The 20,943-nt window shown below is 41.6% G+C and overlaps 1 protein-coding gene across 1 annotated transcript; it reads right to left on the bottom strand.

The window, feature by feature from the left end:
• Positions 1-127: 127 nt before the first annotated feature.
• On the bottom strand, positions 128-19,133 carry ttyh1 (tweety family member 1; the record flags this gene model as incomplete). The annotated part of the gene is made up of 14 exons (XM_080039242.1): positions 128-1,088; positions 3,177-3,255; positions 4,923-5,090; positions 5,986-6,125; positions 6,232-6,324; positions 6,410-6,502; positions 6,806-6,861; positions 7,057-7,132; positions 8,762-8,834; positions 9,075-9,170; positions 11,713-12,050; positions 13,698-13,809; positions 16,442-16,671; positions 18,999-19,133. The coding sequence occupies 14 exons, from the start codon at positions 19,131-19,133 to the stop codon at positions 1,005-1,007; spliced, it is 1,773 nt and encodes a 590-aa protein (XP_079895368.1). The 3' UTR covers positions 128-1,004.
• Positions 19,134-20,943: the final 1,810 nt, after the last annotated feature.

Here is a 20,943-nt window from a genome sequence, read left to right as displayed (position 1 = left end):
ACCAGGTGAAGGTTATTGAAGTTATTTTTATTTATATTAGACTCTTGAGTGTAAAAGGATGCCATTCAAAAGGAGCATTGATAACCATACAAACTCAATTCAAGGGTTAACAAGGTCAGTTGGCAGGGACAGGGAGGGAGGGGGTTCACCGAAATCTCCAACATACCATATATACACAAAACATCATGGAGAGATCTCAATGCTATACATAGTATTTATTGCTAGTTACGGTAGGGCTACTGCAGCACCAGTAGCAAGAATCATATTGCTATGTACCTGCTGTCATTGCATGGGATTTGTAGCTCTCCACTCTCAAAGACTTGAGTGGCTAGTTTTAGTTCTCCATTCAGTCGTTGGTAGACCTCAAGTGTTTAAAAAAAAAAATTAAGAGCAAAAGGTTCATCATTATTCAGATATTATAGACAGTGAGAGATACAGAATACCATATGGTAATACAATGAAAATACAGAATTGCCACCTATAAAAGTAATACAAAAAATTATACCAAGTGAAGGAACTGCATAACCATTCACAGAAAAAAATGTGTCTTGTTGCTACGTGCCAGTGCATTTTCTACAACAATATTAATATTAATATAAAAACTTGAAAATAAATTGGTGGTACTGATACATTTAAGAATATAAAACTACAACGTAGTAACGTCAATACCATTCTGACGTGCCTTACCACTGTTCACAGTTTACACAGAGTTTGGACGGACAAGGGGGGAGAATTTATACCAAGCAGACTTGGTTCATAGCTTTGCACGACCATCCCATCAGCATTATCACTGTTGGTACTATCAACAGTCCATACAGACCCGTTTTCCTTTAAGTGCTTTTGATAATAATAATAATATTCAGTGGTACTTACGTTACACACTTTGAATACACACCTAGCATTCATTTTATTTAGATTAGTTTATTTTCCGTATCAGTAAAGTGTCCATTCATATGAAAACTAAACTTTTTTTTTATATACATTTCCTAACAAAAAAATAATAATCAACGTGAATATAGGTTCCGCGAATGGGCAGGGTTGGGGTGTGATTGACTTCCCCCGTAACCAGTCAGCATGCTGGGAGAGTACTGTACGTCCAGAGCAGACGATGGGAAGAGAAGTGGAGAGGGCCCAAAGGTGTATCCAAAGAAAATAAGAGAGGAGAACAAATATTTCGTTATTCACGCTTGTGAAGATCAAGTCATCCAGAGTAGCATTCGGCACATGTTTTTCTCACTATATCTGACCAACAGGCCTTCAATACATTTATGTAGAATTTCAAATGTTTCAAATAGAATTCTTAGGAAAGGTATCCTTCTTCCATCCTCATTCATATTCATTTACAGCCAGTGAATATAACTGTAGGGGAGAACGGGGTAAGTAGGCACACTTTTTACTCTAGTGAGAATTGCTCATCACCTAAACATCTTTTTTTTTACTTTTTTTTAACCTTTATTTATACAGGTAAATCCCATTGAGACCGAAGACTCTTTTGCAAGGGAGACCTGTTTTCCTTTCCGACGTTAACATTCACACACACACATTTACAGCGATAGCAGGCTAACTATCGACATTCACACAAGGCAAGGTGGGTGAAGTGTCTTGCCCAAGGACACAACAACTATGACACAGGTGGCAGAGCGGGGATCGAACCTCCAACCCTTTGATCATCGGCCGACCCGCTCTACCAACTGAGCCACAGTCGCTCTTTCAATAGTCATTCCTACATTAAATTGAAGCTTAAGGTGGTGGCTTGAAATGTGTACCCCTCACTTTTTCTATCTTATTGTAATAAAGAATAAATTAATCATCAAAGACCCTTACACATTGTGACAACCAACCCCATCAAGGGGTCGGTTGTCACACACTATGGGGTTGATTGTCACAATGTTATCTTAATGGGAATAATCTCAAAAAGAAGGCAAGAAAGTAGAACTAAATTTGAAAGTTTAATTGCATTCTCAAGTTGACAAATAGGCCTACGTAACTTACTGTAGCCTTGGCAGCTGGTCTAGTTTGGGATGCGCAGGGTTGTTTTGAGTTTGTTGCCCTTTTTTCTTTTGCATGCTAGCTGCCTTTTCCTGCTCTATTCTTTCCTTCTCTGGGGTGTCAGTGAGGATACTTGACAATTTATTTCGTCATTGGGTTCCTTTTCTGGCTGCAGCCTTTGGATAACATGTGACAACCAACCCCCCAAAAAATGTGACGACCAACCCCAACTTTAATTTCTTGCTAGCATCAAGGCCAACAACCATCTGTCAACTAATTAGCTTGCTAACCACAATCTAAACTATAGTTTACCCTTCACACTTTTTATGGTTAACAAGTGTTTTGTTATAAACCCATTGTGTAAAAGCCTAGAAGAAAAATACTGAGGAGCTAAATATTTTAAATTTGACATAAAAAACACAAACAGTCCTCTCACCTCAAATTCAGCAGTCTAACTCCAAGCAAGACTATGTGGGTGACCTCTGATCCCAATTCTGGATATTTACATACCAAAATTTCACAGACAGCGCCTTCTAGTTCAGAGATATAACGATTGTGACAACCAACCCGTGTGACATATTACCCCGTTCTCCCCTAATGCAGTGTATGTTCATACTTTTGACAAATAAAAGGAACTAAAGGTCAATTTATCAGCTTTTTCATGATTTAAGATGTTGTTTGACATGAGATTCACTAAATTGTCACACAGATACTGAGAATTCAGCTCGCAATTCAGTTTGCATCCCATTGTCATCCATTGAGGAAAACCATTGGATTGGACTGAAAGCTTTGTGGGGAAAAACAGTAATACAGGAATTTTGTGGAACTACTGTTTCCAAAGTCAATATACAGTTTTACTAATTTCAATTGTGCTGGTCAATGTACAGTGCCCTTCAAAATGGTCAGATAGTGATAATAAAACATGGAGAGTTGTCAGATTTATGTTAGTGACAAAGAGTTAAATACAAATCAATAGGTGACACTGAAACATGTAAATTCTCTTTCATGTTGCTGTGCGTTTTGCATCAAAAAGAAACAAAAGGCCAGCCCACAGGGTCCTGCGAGGTTCGAGCCTCGCCACCGGGTGAGTCCGTTTTGCTACTGATTATCAAAGCGAGCGTGTGCAACTAACAGCAACGATCAAATGGCACAGACTGTGATGGTGTCACAAGTACAGAGGAACTCACAGAGGGGGGTGGGGACTGCCTGTCAGTCAAGGGGAGGCTCTCATAGCCAGGGTTGCCATTGGAGGAAACGTTTGGAGTCCTGTATGGAGATAGAAAGAGACAAGGGCAGAAGAGAGAGGGAGAGGAGGAAGTGAGGATGAAGAGGAGAGAGGGAGACAGGGGTGAGACACATTGAGAAAGACAGAAGGGGCGGGGGAGGAGGGGGGCCACATGGTGACGGGACCCAACGACAGGTAAGAGGAAAGAAGGACAAAGAGCGGTTAGAAAAATATAGTGCGGAAAAACACAGCACTCTTTATTTAGTAAGGTATTAGTCCTATACTGGCACTCTGTGAGCACCAGCAGCAACCGTACAGTCCACTCCTGACTGATGATGCACTGCAGGATATGTACAATAATCTGCAATGATATGCATTAAGAGCTGGGTGTGACTCACCACGAGTCCCATTTCAACTGTGATGTTGGTTTCCTTATGAATCTGTTTATCTGCACGATAAACCCCAGAAAGCTTTTAAAGCAATCTTGGCCAGACTCCATTTATGAGGAGTGGACTGTATTTTCAGCGCCGGACGAGTTTCTGAGCTTTGACACTTTAGTTCAGTCAGTCAGTATCCTCATTATTTTTGTGTTCATGTTAGATATGGGAGCAGTCGAGATTATCAGCTCACATTATTATTGCAGTAGGAAGTTAAATCAGTAGGTACTAGTCTACCATTAGGTTTCTCAGAGCACTGGATAAGCTTGGCAACACCAGTGAGGGACAAAGGGGAGAAAACATAATAAGATGAGAGAGTTGAAATCCAGAAAGAGGGACGAAAAAAAGCAGGAGAAGAAGAAACAGGAGGACTGATAGAGCAGAGCGGAGAGGACAGATCAAGAGGGGTTTGGACGCAACAGTGAGGAAACTGATGAGGGCGATACATGATGAGTGCTGTGACGTGTTTTGGGGAGTGGGGTTACCTATAGTCAACCTGAGCCTCGCATCGCCGGAGATTTTACGAGCGCGGCCTCGTCAATGACACCCTTCCACCCAACACAGCAGCAGTAAACCTACTACTGTTTAGGAGACAGGACGCCATTTTGAGACAAGGTCTGTGCAATGAGCGAGCGGCCTACATCGTCTGTCCCGAAAAACACTCGACAGACGAAATAGACAGACACACAGACAGACAGACAGACCTCTGGAGTTGTGTCTGTTTCTCTGCCTACTCTGTAGTCCATATTGACCTGTCTGTGTGTCTGTCTGCAATGCATGTGGCTAAACCTGACAGCTCTGTGCATTTGGACTACTAATCCTACGTGTATATATGTAGACAAAAAGTGTGTAAGAACCTAGCTGAGTATACTGCACTTCTGCTACTCTCTCGTAAGGTGTGCATTATGTCCAGCATCTGTTGTGTATGTCCTAACTAAAATTAGAACTGCTTTGAGGGGGAAATCTATGATTATAAGATTAATTTCTTCTGAACCAAAAAAAGGGTAAAGACTATGTGTATGCAGAAAAACATCCATAGTGCTCAGTCAGATTCTATGTGTACTTTGTGTTGTCAAACTACATCTTGGACTTTTCACAATCCTTGATCTGGTAGGTGGCATTAGTATGAAAGCTACCTAAAGGTACAGATCTCCACACAGCAACACGAGCTTCACTGTATCTGAGAGCAATCTCCTCCTCCTCTTGCTACATCTGGGCCGTTCTGTCTGTCTGTCTGTCTGTCTGTGTGTCTGTGTGTCTGAGTTACTCACGGGAGGGGCGGCGCGCTAGAAAAGGGGGGTGTCCACCCGGCCCCCGGGTAATTATAGAAGGGGGCCATGGCCCCTCGCTGAGACCCCGTGGACGTCTGTCTACGTGCCTGATGGGAGGTGAAGGGGTCCTCACTCTCGCTGTCCGAGTCTTCGTACTCCTCTGATTCACTGTCGTCGTCCATGAAAGAGAGACAGAGTGACATGTGTGAGGAAAGAAATGATGAGTACTGCCATTAAAATACCCTAAGGTCCTACAATAAAGCTCCATTAATTTCCCAGTCAATATTCAAGATTTTTTTGATGAAAAAAAGGTATGTGATGCAAACTTCAGGTGGGAAAAATTATATATTAATGGCCACCACATAATACATTAACCTGTTGATCTGCAGGACTTCTGCACCAACAGTACCAATAACAAACTACCTTATCTTGCTGTGAGCTGATGAATAGTGTTCTCACAGATATCAGCAAACCTGGAACAAACAACCTGCTTCATGTCGCTCTCAGCTGATCCAGCAAACCTGTCCCACTGCTATCAAACTCTGAGCTAAAACTGTATCCGTTAGCACAAAAACACATGAGATGGCTGTGGAGAGCCAAACCTCCAGCTTTTATTGGTCATTTTTATGCAATGGCGTCGTATGACTGTATACCCTTTTAGGTACACTAGACTTTGGCAAATACCATTTTCTTTAGAAAATTCTAAAGGCTGAATTTGAACCGTCTATGTCTAATTAGCTCTCCCAATATTTTTCCAGACTGTATGCCAAGCAGCTTTGTATGGTATGCAGTAACTCCAACGCTTTGTAGTCATTATCAGATTGTAGATGATTTGCACATCATTTTCATGAATAGAGGAGCAGAGGAGTAGTACCTCCCCTACACTGTGGGAGACAATGGATTATTGTCTTTTTTTAAAGGAACTTCAATCCAAGTTACATTAAAACTATGATACGTTGCCCAGCCCAGTTCTTTCACTACTACTTATTATAACCACTTGTTTATTACGAAACAACTGATTGCAGCAATTCTAGCCATGCACTACATACATACTCCTGCTCACCTAGGGAAGCTCCTCCATGCACCTGGCAGAGAACAGAGGATGGCGGTGAAGGCCAGAGCCGAGAGGAAAGAGAAAAGGGAGAGGTAGAGCAATCCCTCCATCCCATCATAGCACAGGCCTTTCAAAGAGTCGATGTAGTCCTAAAAGAAAACGGTTGGGTATATCATGAAAAGAATGAGGAATTTGGCTCTGCTGTTTTTGGTCATAAGTAGAAGTTGTGAAAACATGCACTACGCCTTGGGTTACCTTATTCAGACCGCGGCAGTTCAGTAGTGCCACCAACTGATGAAAGTTGCCCTCTGTGGAATTGAGTATCTGCTGAACCTCCCTGAGTGATCTCTGCAATGTACACACGTTGTGCGACAAGTTAGATAGGGCAGGTACAAGCTGTTGTTAAGCTGCACAGTTACACACGATAACGCACCTCAGCTTTTGGGAACTGTGTGAGAGCATTTCTGTCCAGACTTGAGAGGTGTGTGTGAATGTTGGACAGCGCCCTCTGCGACTGGGTCAGCAGCTGAAGCCAACAAGACAGGGGAAGATAAGTGATTTTTATTTTGCATTGTTGCTCAAAATATATATGCATTAATATGCTAAGAGTGTAGCTGTTTATCTGAAGAGCAAATACATTTAAGGACAGGACACGCAGCAGCATCTGTGCAACCTAAAATAATTTGTCCTTAACTGTCCTTGAGCAGCTCTGACATGCAACCAGCTCACTTGCTTTAAATCAATGAGGATAGGAGTGTCAGCTACTGTAAATGTCTGCATTGTACCGTGTTATTTACATAATACATGTGTCTGGCAGAGGTCACTTTACCTGCTGGAACGGACTGTTCATGCGCCTGTTGCAGGTCAGGTAATAGTCCAACACATCTGAATGAGCAACAAAACACCAGCGCACAGCAGATCAGTGCACAATAGAAAAGATATGGAAACATTTAACCATCATTATATCAGATTGTGCTGACGTGAACACAGTTTGGAGGTAAATCAAGTTCATCGCAGAAAATGGAAAACAACCAGCACTTCTAAATGTGTTGCCTGTGCAAGGGGCGAGAGATTCTGTACCTGCGCTGGTCCCGCTGTTGAAGTGGGTGGAGTTGAGGACAAACGCATTTGGATCTGAGCAGAAGTCACTGAGAGCCTAGCCATGCAGCAGGAGTGAGGGGGAGAGCGAAAAAGGATGAAAAATAGAGAGAAAAAAACAGCGGGCAAAGAGAGACAAATGAGGGCGAAAAAGGGAGGGCAAGAGAAAATGATCACGAGGGTAAAGTTAGTAGACGCACTGACCGACTGACATACTTACCTCCTCAGTTGTCTGACAGTGGCTAGTTATATAGTGGCAAATATCGATCTGCCTGCATCACATGCTGTCCTGGTTAAACATCAATTTTTCTTTCCATTAGTTGATCACTCCCATTCACACCTCTTTTTTCGACATCATAACCATCAGTTGCTGTACCTTGTGGCCTATTTTTTTCTTTGCAAGAGGATGCATTCCAGTCATACAGCCACAAAAGCACTCAGCTTGAGTTTGCCCCACCAGAAGAGGGAGTGAGAGTCACATAGAGGGAGCCAGGCCCACAGCTGGCCCATTGTTTCCCTGTCAGTGGCCAGGGACAGAGCGGCTCTGTGTGGACCCACAGGCCTTGGGACATCTCCCGCCAGCTCCACATGACACTGAGTCTCTTAAAAGTGGGCGGCAGTGCAAAAAAAGAAGAAAAACTGTCACCTCTTCACACAAACTCCAAGTCCGTAACAAAAGAGTCTCCTTTTCAGAGTATGCACAAAACTTCACAGGGCAAACTGAAAAAGGACATCTCTCTATTTGAGACATACAAAGTTTCCCTTTGCTTTGTTCCTGATAAATGTTCCTGCCTCGGAAGGTGGCTAGATATGTGCCTCGAAGACACAGCACACTAGGTGGTTTTGAAGGCTGGACTTTTAGCTGAACATTGTCCACCAGCATGTTCCTTCATTTTTACTTTCCTGGGATTACACACTCACGCGTCCACCTCCTCGCATACTCAGTGTAAAGCCCCAAGAGGCAGAGGTACAGCAACAGCTTCAAGCCTTGCACTGCGGATTGCAAGCAGATGGTTTACTCTCTCTCTCTCTCTCTCTCTCTCTCTCTCTCTCTCTCTCTCTTCTCCTCTCTCTCTCTCTCTCTCTCTCTCTCTCTCTCTCTCTCTCTCTCTCTCTCTCTCTCTCTCTCTCTCTCTCTCTCTCTCTCTCTCTCTCTCTCTCTCTCTCTCTCTCTCCTCTCTCTCTCTCTCTCTCTCTCTCTCTCTATCATTCACTTAGGCTAGCTTTCTCTCTCTAACTGATCTTGAGATGCACTCTCCGACTCTTCCTCTCCCCTCCTCACTCTTGTTGAAAGCACTTCTCTTCATCTTTACTTCTACGAGCCAAACACCCACACTCGCAAACACATGTACATGAAAACACGCACTTTAGTGCACCAACACACTTTGTTCACACGCACATTGAATCTTTAATCTCTGCCCCATTTTTTCTGCCTTTGCCACGACTGCAGTGTTCCCTAGGAGCCTGGTCTTTTCACAGTTAGGCACAATAGGCACGGAGATCACACACAAACACACATACACACACACACAACACACACACAGGGCTTTGGCCTGCCATCAACGGTCAGCCTCCTATAGTTCTCTTCCCTCAGCTGTGGCCAGCCTGTCCCTCCCATGACAGTCCCATTCACTTCCTATGCCTCTAACCCTGGCCCCGCTCACCAGAACCGTATGGGTCTACTCACCACCACAGTAGCTGTCTCCAAGCCCAGGGAGCCCCAACTCAGGAAAAGAGCCAGCCATGCCAGCACCGTCATTCTGTGGGGGAGCAGCACAAACTCAGGACACCCTGACCATCAATCCAGTGCTGTATGGTTTTTGTCTAAAGATAAAAAAGTAAGTGTGTGTGTGTGTGTGTGTGTGTGTGTGTGTGTGTGTGTGTGTGTGTGTGTGTGTGTGTGTGTGTGTGTGTGTGTGTGTGTGTGTGTGTGTGTGTGTGTGTGTGTGTGTGTGCATGTGCGTATGCTTGTGCGTGTGCGTGTGTGTATGTGTGCTCACAGGATAAGGAGCCAGCGGGCCTGCTTGGCCAGTCCCAGCAGGATGAACAGACATATTATGAGGTCAAGCAGCAGCAACAACACATATGACAGCCACCTATAAACAGAAGGAAAACATACAACATAGGCATAAACCAGAAGGAGACGCTTTGCACTAAACATGAGACTATTTGGGGTGTAATAATATACACATTGTACAGTACATTGTCTTGTGTCTCAGTCGAGTATGAAGTTGTTCAAAGTAGCAGCAATAGAGAGTTCCAGTCAAAGCCTTTAGGTTATGTTCCCTTATAATGAAGCAGCACCTACTGATGATCCCTCATTACAGGTTTTGGCCTCAATGTTGATATTAGTGGTTTAACAGAATCCGAATCCTTTATTGTCATTGTACAGTGTACAACGAAATTGTAGCGGCATCCCAGTATACACACAAACACAAAATATAAAAATAGTAAAACATAGTGCAGGGCACTAGTGTGACCATAGAGTGATTTGTCCTTCTCAGGTTGTTTTATTTATAAGGGTTTTAGGCCTGGAGCTTTAGATTTATCTTGGGTCCCTTGTTAGGGTGGGATCAACTGCTATAACAAATCTGAGGTTACTAAACCATAGATGTAAGCTAATATACAGTATATTGTTTCCATTTTCAGTTGCAGTTGTTTTAAGTTACCGGTATATTCTTTTTTGGTGATGTGTGGAATATTGCAATGTTCCCTTCGTAATTATCTGAGATTAAAACTTGCACATTTTCCCATTCCACTGTTTCCAGAATTTGAACTGCCGAGGGAGTGTAATAAGATTACAAGGATTCTGATAACACAGCTGATCTGGGATATCTACTTAAGTCTGTTAAACAGACAAAAATGTAGACATTCTCTTGAATGTGTGTCTGTGGTCAGCTTGAATAGGTTTATACTGTATGCTAGTTAAGACTAGGCAGAGACATGGCTCCATTGTGGGAGTTCATTCTGAACGTTTCTTAACCTCTCACTGTTTGAGGGCAGAGATAAACGACATTGTCTGCCTGTGGTTTGTTTATGGGAAGCAGTACTTTCACATTGTTATTATAATGGATATTATTCATAAGTACTACTAGGATATTGTTATGTAGCCTACTTTGACTACATCAATTAAAGTGTGTTCATGTTGAAATATGGAATAAAGAAGCACCGCTGCATTACATCAACTAACCAACTCAATAAACAATGCAACATTTATGAACGGCTAGTCAGGATAATTTCCAAAGCCTCTTACAGCACCACAAGCATGTTGATATGTTTAAGATTGACCAAGAGGATTTATGTGCATGCCCCTCCAAATCCAAACGCTTCAGTCAAGTGCTTGATTCTGCTCAAGTTTCACAGAAAACAGCTGTTAGATGTAAAGCAGTTACACTTGAATTATGAATAAGTATGAGCTGCATACACAGCTATGGAGTCTAATAAATCCTTTTTTACTCTTAATTTCCATAAAATGTACTCAAGGAGGGATGGCTTCTGTTGAACTAGTTGCAAAAAGCTTTATTATCTAAGTAAATCTAAGTGAAGTTAAACGGGCACTAAGTTTTCTGAATAGGAGGAACGAGAATTCAGGTCGTTTCACGAGCTGAAACAATAAGGATGGAGTTACCCCATCTATTTTATTGGAATATGTTACAGCATGACTTAGAGGAATCATTGCATAACTACCAAAAGCAACAGATGCATTCATAAAATTTGAAAATAAACTTCGATGCCACATGAAATTATATTATTATTTCTGGGAAATAAGCAAAAAGATGTTTATCTTGCAAGCAGAGAGAGAATGTAAACAGCTTCTCTCCAGAAAGCTCACTAACACTGCCAATGTTTGCTACTGTTGATGTGGCTGTTAATATAATTTTACGTGGCATTTTTGTGATTCTAATAAATACTAATGAACCACAGCAAATTCCGATGTTTCTTTCATAAAAATATCAAATCTTGTTGAATCTGTAATGGATCAATTAAATATCACAGTTCACACTTTATTTTAAGCTGGTGTTGATAGTATCCCGGGAGGAGCTTTGTAGTTTGCTATCAAAAATATATAACTTTTGTTTGAAAGAAACTGCTCTAAGTAAACCTGATACATGCCACACTTTATTTTAAGCTGGTGTTGATAGTATCCCGGGAGGAGCTTTGTAGTTTGCTATCAAAAATATATAACTTTTGTTTGAAAGAAACTGCTCTAAGTAAACCTGATACATGCAAAACTGTCAATTTATGGTATTGTTATGTTACTTGTTTTGAGTTTGTTCAACTACCTTCAATAAATGGTCATACATAAGTGCATGTCGACGACATCCTTTACGGTCTTTCTTTAATGATCCTGCCTTCAAGTTTTGTGGGAAAAGTGTTTAGCTGTCTGGTGATGTGTGCATCACTACTCGCTCAGGTGCCAGAACAGGTATGCTGATATGAGTGTCACATGTACATGTGACGGATGAAATATCGTCCCCATCTTTCCCTTCCAGTAAGCACCAAATTCCATACCCCTAGTAACCATAGGGGAACTGATCTGATGACTACTGGCTTGTTGTTTAAGTCACAATCTTCCTATGTGTATTTTTAACACCTACACTCCTCAATCCAGATGTTGCCAGTACTCTTGAGCCTCACCTGTAGTCCTCATTGACCATCAGTGTGTTTGCGGCCCAGCCCGGTGCAAAGGGGTTTGGCATTATGCTGTTGGTAGGCACCAGTGTAGGGGCCACAGAGGGCGGTACAGGGGTCAGGGGTATGATGGATGCCCCGCTGATGCTGCTGTCATTCCCCAGGCCTGTGTCTGCACTGAAGCGAGCCAGGGAGACGGAGGAGAGGAGGTTTATCACGTTCTCAGATAACCTCCGGCAGTTTCGCGTCGACGCCAGGAAAGGTTTACTGCCGGTAAAAAGCTCCTCCATGGAGGACAAGGGGCCAGAGATAGACAGCCGCAGCCCAGAAATTGTGTCTGAAATCTGGGGAGAAGGAAGAATGAGAGGGGAGGTAAGAGGGGTTGAAACCTCAAAGTAGAGATGATAAAGATGATGATAAAACCATGGTCGAACTAAAGATGGAGGGCATCATGGTGCCTAAGCTTTGCTAATGCATTGAGGTTGACGCTCAGGTCAAGTGAAAGTTTAGACTGATGTGAAATTTACTTTTTACAAAGTACTCCTACTTACAAACTGAAGAATAAAAGCTATTTATTCAATTTCCATTTCACGGGAAAAAACTGTTTCACACACAATACCTCAGTGTCTCTTAAGTGGGTTTCAGGGAAGATAATAGATGGCTATAGTGCAGATGAGACAGTAGTGAGCATAAGCCTTTTGAGACATGTTTTGGAAATGACTAATGAATAATTTGTTATCTGTTCTTCAGAACAGCGTAGCTTCAAGCCAGTTTTCTGTCGTTGCTGCTTTTTTTTAAAGCTTATATCTTTATATTCAAAATCTTAACTGTTTGTTTACTGCAAACCTGAACATGCATTAATATATATTGTTACATACATTTATGAACATACAGCCCCGTATTCGACACTAATTAACTGTATTACCAATACTCATCTATTAATTTCCAATGAGGCACCTTACTATAACAATAGGAAACAAGCCAACATACTGTATCTACTAGACCTGACCCTCAACATGTATATCACTAAGCTAGCTTTTAGTTTTACTCCATGCAGCTTCAATGCCACGCCACTAAATTATTGTAATCATACAATTTATGTGATAAACCTCAGCTACCAGTATCGAAATGTCCTCTTCTAATAATTTTTTCTTTCTTTCTTTTTGCTTCAATTTCAGCCAAATTGTTTCACCCTTATTTATTTATTGATATTGATTTAATATATGGTTGTTTATTACACATGGCAGTTTCTACTGGTGATATTAAAGATTTCACACAAATAAAATAAAATTACATTTTTAAGAATGTATTAAATTTTTTTTGCCAGATCTGTTAATTCATTCATTTAAGAGTTTCTCTTAGGTTACATTTTGCTGTAAGTAGGAGTAGGATTCTTCATAAAAGTGTCTCATCTTTCATTTTAAGCAGAACATTGTTTTGACTCCTTCACTTCCTCTGTCTCTTTCCAGTGTGTGAATTTGTTTTGTTTTGTTTTCTATGAGGGTCCAATGGCATATTCTGCTCTTTTTGTAATTGTTGATATGTGATTTTCTTTGATATGAATATGGATAAGCTTAACTGAATATCCCTTTCTATATTACTGTAGTTTCCCTGAGCAGTAACCTCTATAAAATGCAGTAAAGGGAGAACATTTAGTGGTCTGACACACAAACCACTGTCTAACCACAGAAAAAATCAATGAAACAGAAGTTTGTATCTGATTTTTCTTTCCCTCTCTCTCATGTAAGCATGGGCACACACACACACACACACACACACACACACACACACACACACACACACACACACACACACACACACACACACACACACACACACACACACACACACACACACACACACACACACACACACACACACACACACACACACACACACACACACACACACACACACACACACACACACACACACACACACACAGGGTAGATATTCTGCATGACAGTTTACTTGCAGAGAGCAGCACTCACCAGCAGATCGATGGAAGCTAGCGTATAATTGGCTGTGAGAAGAGACGAGGTCAACTGATACATCCCATCATTTGCCTCGCTGTTGCCATAGAAGCCGACGCCTATGGCAACACTGCATAGAGACAGAAAAAGGAGACATGAAAACATGGTCGGAGGGTGTATAATGTACAGTATATATATATATATATATATGTGTGTGTGTGTGTGTGTGTGTGTGTATGTGTGTATGAGTGTGTGTGTGTGTGTGTGTGTGAGAGAGAGAGAGGTGGGTTACAAGAAGTGATAGCAGAGGCATAAACGTGTTAATGTATAATTCAGTCTGTATTTACATTTTAAATTAATGTGACACAAGGAGATAGAGCTGAAAAGGATGGGATGTGCATGTGTGTGTGTGCTCTTGGTGAGCATACCAACATTGGAGCACAAGGGAAGAAATAAATAGATGATAGGGAAAAAAAATCTGCCTTTACCACTCAACTGTTAAGCTTCAGTCAAGGAAAATATTTGAAATGTTAAACATAGCGACGTGTTTACACATCTCCCTGTTATTCATATATTCAGATTAAGGCTCCGGCCAGATGTTCCCCAAATCCCCTCCAACCAGAGAGGAATGGTACGACCCAATCTCCCACAAAGTATGTGACCCAGATTAGAAAGCAAGGGGAAAAGGAGGAATGTTGGTCTGCGTCTGTTGCATGTGCATTGCATTTCAAGCTGCATAATGTGAGTGCTGTCGAACGCAGCTGCATTTCAAATAACACACTCATGTGATTGTGACCAAAGGCCACCATCTGCAGAAAAAGGGTGTCACGTGAAAAATTTCCAAGAGATAAACTGCTACATATTCTCCATCAGGGGGAGACATGAACCACCTCAACCAACAGTCTGAATATGATGACATCATTATGACAGCTGAAATCCCCCAGTACATTGTGTACTGCAATAAAGCAGTACAGTCTCAGTGCATTTAAACGTGCAGGGCATGGACTGGAATATAATAAGAAGCTCTGCTGAAGCATTAAATTGTGCTATAATTTTATCACAGCACACAGCTGGGCCTGTAGATTTAGATTTTAAATGTCTGGGGGGCAGCTGAGCTTCCCTTCAGTGACCCATGCTTCCTCTACAGAAGAGTGTATTGGACAGATGTCAAGCAGCAATTCTGTTTATAGAACGAAGACAATGCACTGACTTCTTGATGAACACATGTTTACCACATCTGAGGGGAACACCAGTGGGTAAATGACTGCACTGTAGGTGGGCAAGCAGAAATCAGACTCCACACACACACACACACACACACACACACACACACACACACACACACACACACACACACACACACACACACACACACACACACACACACACACACACACACACACACACACACACACACACACACACACACACACACACACACACACACACACACACACACACACACACACACACACACACACACACACACACACACACACACAGTGCCGTCATAAGCCCATGGTTTGGTAAACAACAATATAACATGACCATCAGCTGTCATTCACATGACGATGGAGGGTGACAGCTTGTGAGTCACATGCTGTTTGTGCCACCACTAAAAGGCAGTGGTCGGAGGTAATTAAGTACATTTGTTAAGTGCTGTTGAATAGAATATTGAGGTACTTGTACTCTGCTTGGATATTTTTAGCGCATGTTACTTTGCACTTTAACTTCTAGAAACAAAAATGCCCTTCAAGCATCACAAGTAAAAGCACACAATATACAAAATAATCCTGTAATTGTGATATTGTTATAGACTACATTATATTATTGGAACTGATGCATTAATGTCTAATTTCAATTTCAATGTTGTAGCCGGTTGAGAAGCAGTTTTTAATGGCTTCATATAATACATTAGTCTTGTTTTTCATAAGCTTATCATATGTTCTGTAGGAAAAATCTATTAACTAGTGCACTGCTTAGCCAGTTTTCCGATATTCTTCTGTACTCCTGATTAAGAAATAAAATCCAGGACTTTTACTTGTACTGTTGCATGTTAACAGTGTTGCACTGGTAGTTTTACTAAAAAGACCCAATTTCAAAAATAGCTTAGCTTAGCATTAAAACTGACAAAAGAGGGAACCAGCTTAAATCATCTCACAACCCTCTTAGTGCTTATCTTTTGACCCCTAGGGCGGGAAACGACTGGAATAAACTAATTCGTACTAGCACCACTTCTACCAGCTACAACTCTTTAACACTACTTCTGTATTGATGCATCAGTATTAGCAATCTAAGTGGTGCAAGAAGATGTTTTCAGATCTTAGCTCTAAAAGTATAGGTTTATCACAATAAGAAAACACTCCCCTACAATTCCTAGTCCTGCATTCAAAATCGTACTTGAGTATAGAGTTGTAGCTGGCTGATGTGCATTACATTGATTGCTTAATTATTACATCAATGTATAGTAGTCCTATGTTATAAGCACATCATATATGTAAATTCATAATTAACTAGCGAAGTAACTTAATATTTATTTTTTAGTACTAATGCATCCTTAATGTTGGCTGGTTATGATTCTGCACTCCTGAAGTAAAACTTTAAATGACTATTACTTGAAGTAAGGTATGTGTACAGTGTTGCACTCAAGTAAAAGGAATGAATACTTCTTCTCCTCCTGCTAGAAGACTACTTGCATACGTGGCCATAAAGTACATTCGCTGTGTGGTTAACATAGTGACATCTGAATCCTCCATTCTCACCAGCACAGTGTTACAGAGGCCACCGCCACCCATGTGACGCAGCAGATGCCCCGCCCCTTCTTCCCACTATAGCCGTGACCCGTGCTAGCATCTTCATCCTCCTCCTCCTCGTCTGATCCCTCGTTTCGGTCGCCCCGGTGACAGCAGCAGTAGTGTATGAGGAAGGAGAGGACCACCAAGAGGCAGATAACAAGGGCGATGGCTGATATACTGGACAGAACCAGCAGGGTCTGAAAGGATGAAAAGGAACATCAGTCAAGGGGATGAGTCAGTGAACGTAGGGAGAAAAAATGGCACTTTAATTTCTATTTTTACAAGTGGGGAAACAGCAACTTCAGGAGGGTGAAACATTAACTAATCGTGTTAACTGCCACAGCTTGTCAAAATTGTCCCGCCCCCATTAGCAGAAGGAGATGGTGAATTAAAAAGGTATGAGAATGTAAGCTGTGTGCTTTGAAGATGAAGGAAAAAAACTCACAGTGTGAGTAAACACACATTGGACGTAATTCATTTGAAGGCTTTAACCTATGAATCCTTGATCTGTCTGACTGTGCACCCAAAGTGAATATTAATGTCACTAAGCCTTGTCAGCCTTTGCTTCTGATCGGACTCCAGGTCACAAAGTCCACATTACTGATATGCATTTCCCTCCAATACATACTGTATATCTACAGCATTATCCTGCGTCCATCTGCCCGTCTGTCACTCCCCATTCCTCCACCTTCTCTCTATCTCACCTCCTGCCCTCCGCACCGCCCCCATCCCTCTCTATCGCTCTCTCTCCCCCACTCTCCCCTCTCTCTTTCTTTCTATCCACACCACTGAATCTCTATTAATAATCTGTGACCTACTTAAATACATTCACTGCCACTCTCTCTCTCTCTCTCCCTCTCTCACTCCCACTCGCCTACTCTCCCTCTTTCTGTCTTTGCCCGCTCTTCTGTTCCACAACCTCCCTGCATTACTCATTCTCTCTCTCTCTCTCTCTCTCTCTCTCTCTCTCTCTCTCTCTCTCTCTCTCTCTCTCTCTCTCTCTCTCTCTCTCTCTCTCTCTCTCTCTCTCTCTCTCTCTCTCTCTCTCTCTCTCTCTCTCTCTCTCTCTCTCTCTCTCTCTCTCTCTCTCGGAGCACTTTCACTCCCTTTTGTCTTTCTGTGTTCTGCAGGATAATTTGCCCCCGTCCCCGTCTTTGTACCGCAGAGAAGTCACAAACACGCACTGTGAGACCGCACTAGCTCCAGTATTTTGTATGAGATAGAGAGAGAGAGAGAGAGAGAACCCTGTGGGGAAGGATGAAACCCACTTTGCACGTTTTGCAGCAAACAACTGCACAGCTCAGTGCAGTGCAAACAATAACAGTCATGGTGGAGAGCATGTATAGGACTTGCATCATGTTGAATATTGTGCACTCTTTGAAACCAAAATTGCGTTAAAATCTCTCCACTTTCCATGCACAGAGGAAGAGGTTTGAGCGACAGTTTGGGAAAGCGTGACAGCATCTAAAGCAAGCTGGAACATTTTGAAAAAAGATATGCGTCAAGGGGATTTCAGAGGGGTCTCCTCAAATGCCATCATCGTACTGTAGCTATCCAGGTTTCCATCAAATTCAGGGATTTGAGGAGCAATTTATAGTGTGATGTAGAGCAAATTGCCCATCAACCAGTCACTTTAATGTAGTTCAATGTTCCTGGTCATTCATTCGAGACGGCAGGCAAAAACTTGTTTTTTCCACCACTGGTAAATTTTATGATTTTTTTCTATTTTGCTTCCATAACATGTCTTCTTTCATACTAGTGTTAATAAAAGTTCCAATAGGCCTATGTACCTTTAGGTGTTTATTTTACTATACCTTGTATGTTTGCATCTGTAGTTTCTCCTATAAAACCAAAGATCTCAACTTCTAAAGCACTTAGACGAACTAAACTTTCCATATTCATTCTTAACAATATTCTGAAAGTTATGACAGAAGGATTTGTTCATATGTTGTGACTTGTCGGATAAATGAGACATTTTCTTCTTAAACACATGACGAAAAAGCCTTTTAAAGACCTCTACATTTATTATTGGTATTTTTTAAGTGGGTGAATATTTCTAAATGAAAAAAGACTATCCAAAACTGTTGAGTAAAATCTTACAATAAAATATGAACTCAATATTTTATCTAGATTTTTTGTTTTTCAAAAGATGCTAATGTATGCAGAATTAGTTAGATATTGCTAAATTAGCATATTTAATCAAACATTTCTGAAAAAATTGTAATAGGCTACACAAAAAGAAGGCCTATTGTTTAAATGTTAATAATCAACTGGCAAAGTTACATGACCATGTCTATAAGTTAAACATGTTACCCTATTCATCTGCAGTGTCTTTGCATTAATAGTCTACAAAAAATGGAGCAAACGGGTTGTAATAATTACGCAATATGGCACCTCAGATTGGTTACAGTGTAGCATATCGTGACAGTCTGTGTGTGTGTGTGTGTGTGTGTGTGTGTGTGTGTGTGTGTGTGTGTGTGTGTGTGTGTGTGTGTGGAGCCGCTGTGTGGCAGGTGTGCCTTACCTGCTGGTACTCCCAGCTGTCGGGGACAAAGAAGTTGTCCCTCATCTGCATGGTGAGGTCCAGCCGTGGGAGGGCGTGACACACTCTCACCCACAACGAAGGGGCATAGCTGGGCACCGTTGCCATGGCAGCCATTTTCCCCTGCCACCGGTCCCCTTCTTCCGGCCTGCGGGAGGGAGGAAAGAGGGATCAGTTCAAACCATAGTATACAACCAGGAACTGATGTAATGGAGCAGAGGGAGAGGTTGAGTTGTGGAGGGGTGAAGGACTTTACTGAGCCCAGAGGAAAGAGAGGTCACTGCCAGTGGACCCTCCTCCCCCCTCCGGAACACAGTGTGGGGACGATTTATGACCAGAGATCACCATAGCAAAGCAGCCGTCAGAGTATCAGCCTTAGTTACTTGAAACAAGCTCTTGGAATCGTAACTCAGCATGAACACGTCTCTCAAGAACGTGGATGAATTGTGATCTGTCTTTTGCTTTTACACTTCAGGCCCTTCAGCAATTTAATATAGGCTACATTATTAAAGGTGCAGTGTGAAGAATTTATTCGCATTTTTCGGAACAGACTTGGTAGAAATGGAATATAATATTCATAATAAGTGTTTTTTAAACAATGTAGGGGAGAACGGGGGAATCTGAGGCATTGGGTAATGTGAGCCACCCCCTGTATCTAGGCAACGGAATACATTTGTGGTCATGTGAGATATAAGTTTTCAAGCCCCTCTCATTTCCCCATGGCCCTGAAAGAGAGGACCTCATGGTGCTGTGGTAAGCATGTTTTTTTCACCAAAATAGGTATTTTGCATGTAAAAGTAAATTTTCTTGCTGTCAACTTAATCAACTGTTGTGCCAAAGCAAATGTATTAACGTAGAAAAACTTCTATCATACGTGTTGATGAACTACCAACATATAAAAACCATGTGATGATATTAGCTAAAGATTAGCCTGAAATGCTAAGAGAGGTAGTTTTTTCTCAAATTGTGGTTGTGGGGGAAAGTGAGGCAAATGCTGTGGGGGAAAGTGAGCCACTGTCTCACTTTCCCCCACCATGAGGCACAAGTTAAGTGTAGTCTTAAACATATTTTAATGTAATATTACATAACATATGTTTTATTTTAATGTCATACACATTGTAGAAAAGCCATCAAATACACCAGGAAGACGACCTGGGGCAACCACACAGAAAGAGCACCTTCTCATCTTTCCCTGTAACCTTCAGGGCTGGAATGTAGAGTAGGCCTAGTTGTAGAGAATGACAGGCTGAAGTTATAATTCAGCTGGGTCTTCTCCTGTGTTCTGAGTCCCAGGCTGTTCTCGCTGGTTCTGATTTTCCTATGCTTTGACCCCCAGACACAAGCTGGCTCTAAGGGTCCTGTGTTCTGACCCCCAGACTGTGTTCTAATCTAACTGGTTCTATCTTTCATTTGAATCTTATTAAAACCTTTTGAATTATAATATGTTGTATTTGATTTTGTTCAGAGTTGCTTTCAAGTGTTTAGAAAATTAGCTTTGCTTAATTGACCAAACCCCATCATTCTTTTACTAGTCCGACATTAGTTCTGGAATGTGTGGCTAGCTTTCAGGATTCTAACTTCTTACAATATTTGTTGTTATGGTAGTTTCAGAGTGGAAAAAGTAAGTGGTTCACTTTACCCCCTTGATTTTTCTGGTCTGTCTCAGTTTACCCCACAGCTGGGGTAAAGTGAGCCACATGACAACTTTTTTTAAAACAATCATATTTTCACTGCCCTTTGTCTTGAAAAAATTCTGCGAATGCCCATTTCTAGGAAACACCCTGAATTAATGGGAAATGTGTAAATTTGAGTGATAAATCATTTTAGCTCGCTTAGAGGGGAGCAAATGTAAAAAGTGGCTCAGATTACCCCGTTCTCCCCTATAGCCTAATCACTGGAAAACATTTTTTTATATCTACATAAAAAC

The sequence above is a fragment of the Ammodytes marinus genome (genome assembly GCF_949987685.1).
Source record: "Ammodytes marinus genome assembly, chromosome: 13".
Classification (NCBI taxonomy): domain Eukaryota; kingdom Metazoa; phylum Chordata; class Actinopteri; order Uranoscopiformes; family Ammodytidae; genus Ammodytes; species Ammodytes marinus.
Note: the sequence above shows the minus strand (reverse complement) of the source record. Positions and strands in the feature narration are given on the sequence as shown.